The sequence below is a fragment of the Protobothrops mucrosquamatus genome, unplaced genomic scaffold (genome assembly GCF_001527695.2).
Source record: "Protobothrops mucrosquamatus isolate PMUCROS unplaced genomic scaffold, P.Mucros_1.0 scaffold3587, whole genome shotgun sequence".
NCBI classification, from domain to species: domain Eukaryota; kingdom Metazoa; phylum Chordata; class Lepidosauria; order Squamata; family Viperidae; genus Protobothrops; species Protobothrops mucrosquamatus.
This window is the reverse complement of record NW_015389552.1, coordinates 26,829-28,567: the sequence shown is the minus strand read 5'-3', so window position 1 is coordinate 28,567 and position 1,739 is coordinate 26,829. Positions and strand designations below refer to the sequence as shown.

At 41.8% G+C, this 1,739-nt stretch overlaps 1 protein-coding gene across 1 annotated transcript; it reads right to left on the bottom strand.

The window, feature by feature from the left end:
• Window positions 1–257: 257 nt before the first annotated feature.
• Window positions 258–1,490, bottom strand: LOC114922165 (zinc finger protein 544-like). Its single transcript, XM_029286408.1, has 3 exons — window positions 1,088–1,490; window positions 524–1,045; window positions 258–487 (listed from the first exon to the last, which is right to left on the bottom strand). The coding sequence occupies exons 1-3, from the start codon at window positions 1,488–1,490 to the stop codon at window positions 258–260; spliced, it is 1,155 nt and encodes a 384-aa protein (XP_029142241.1).
• Window positions 1,491–1,739: the final 249 nt, after the last annotated feature.

The following is a 1,739-nucleotide window of genomic DNA, read 5'->3' as shown; positions in this document are numbered from 1 at the left end:
GCTGAAAATCTGCAAATTGCTTTTCTATGTTCTATAATGCTCAATTTGCAAATTGCACTATTTCTGCTAAGGTAAATAATATACATTAACTCCTGCCGATGGCCAGATATGTATTGTTGGTTTTTATCAAACTAACATTTTTCATTTTTCTTTCTCTCACCCTTGAGGTCTCATGATGAAACATTTGACTAACTCAGGCCACAGAGTAAGTAATCAGTTTTTCATCTGGATCTCCAATGAGAGATCAGAAATGAATTTCAAGACTTCTCTAAACTTATCACCTCCTGCATCATGTGGGTTTTCTTGTGCGCAGTAAGGGAGGAATTTTTTGTGAAGCGTCGCCCGCAGTCCAGGCATCTGAATGGTTTCTCCCCTGTATGTATACCTACATGATTTATAAGACTAGACCTAGTACTAAAATCTTTCCCGCAATCTGGACACTCATATGGTTTCTCTCCTGTGTGACTTCTGTGGTGTATCACCAGGTCTGAATTCCGAATGAAACTTTTCCCACAATCTGTACACTCATATGGTTTCTCTCCTTTGTGAATCTTCTTGTGTGTCATCAGATGAGAATTCTGACTGAAACTTTTCCCACAATCTGGGCACCCATATGCTTTCTCTCCTGTGTGAGTCCTCTGGTGTATTGCCAGGCTGGAATTTCGACTAAATTTTTTCCCACAATCTGGACATTCATATGGTTTCTCTCCTGTGTGAGTACTCTGGTGTCTCACCAAATCAGAATTCTGAGTGAAACTTATTCCACAATCTGGACACTCATACGGTCTCTCTCCTGTGTGAGTTTTCTGGTGTATCACCAGGTGGGACTTCCGACGAAAACTTTTTCCACAAACCAGACATTCATATGGTTTCTCTCCTGTGTGTGTTGTCTGGTGTATCACCAGATTGGAATTCTGACTGAAACTTTTCCCACAATCTGGACATTCATACGGTTTCTCTCCTGTGTGAGTCCTCTGGTGAATCACCAGCTCAAAATTCCGATTGAAACTTTTCCCACAAACCGGACACTTATAAGGTTTCTCTCCTGTGTGAATCCTTTTGTGTATCACCAGGTAGGAATTCTGACTGAAACCTTTCCCACAATCCGGACACTCAAATGGTTTCTCCACAGTGTGAGTCCTCTGGTGTATTATCAGCTTGCCTGGCTCGCTATAGCTTTTGCCGCATTGGGAGCCCTGGTAGGGCTCCTCTCTGATGTGAGTCCTTCCATGAACCAAAAGTGAGCTGTTCTGACCAAAGCTTTTGGTGCATTGGGAGCATTGATATGGCTTTTCTCCAGTGTGGATCCTCTCATGAATATTCAGCTGTGATCTACAATCTGTGCTTTTCCCACAATAGGCACATCCCTGGATCTTTTCCACCACTGATATTCTTGGATTCTCAAGGACATCAAAAATGCTCTGAATCCCTTGTTGGATGGAGCTTTGATTCAAGCTACTGTTTCCTTTATCACAGGATGAGGCCTGCATTACTCTCTTGTCTTATGTGGCTGTCCAAGTGACTTTTTCCTTCCCACTGACTTCCAAACATTTCCCTCTTTTTCTGAACTAGGAAATGATCCCCCTTGATATTTTGATATTTTTCTTCCACATACTCTATTTTGTCCAGCTCAAAACTCTTTTCCTGTCTGTCACCTGCTAGGTAAGAAGAGTTTTGGGGTTTTCCAGAGGAACTAATAAGATTTTGATTGCTGCCTTAGTTTGCTTTGCATTTTAATG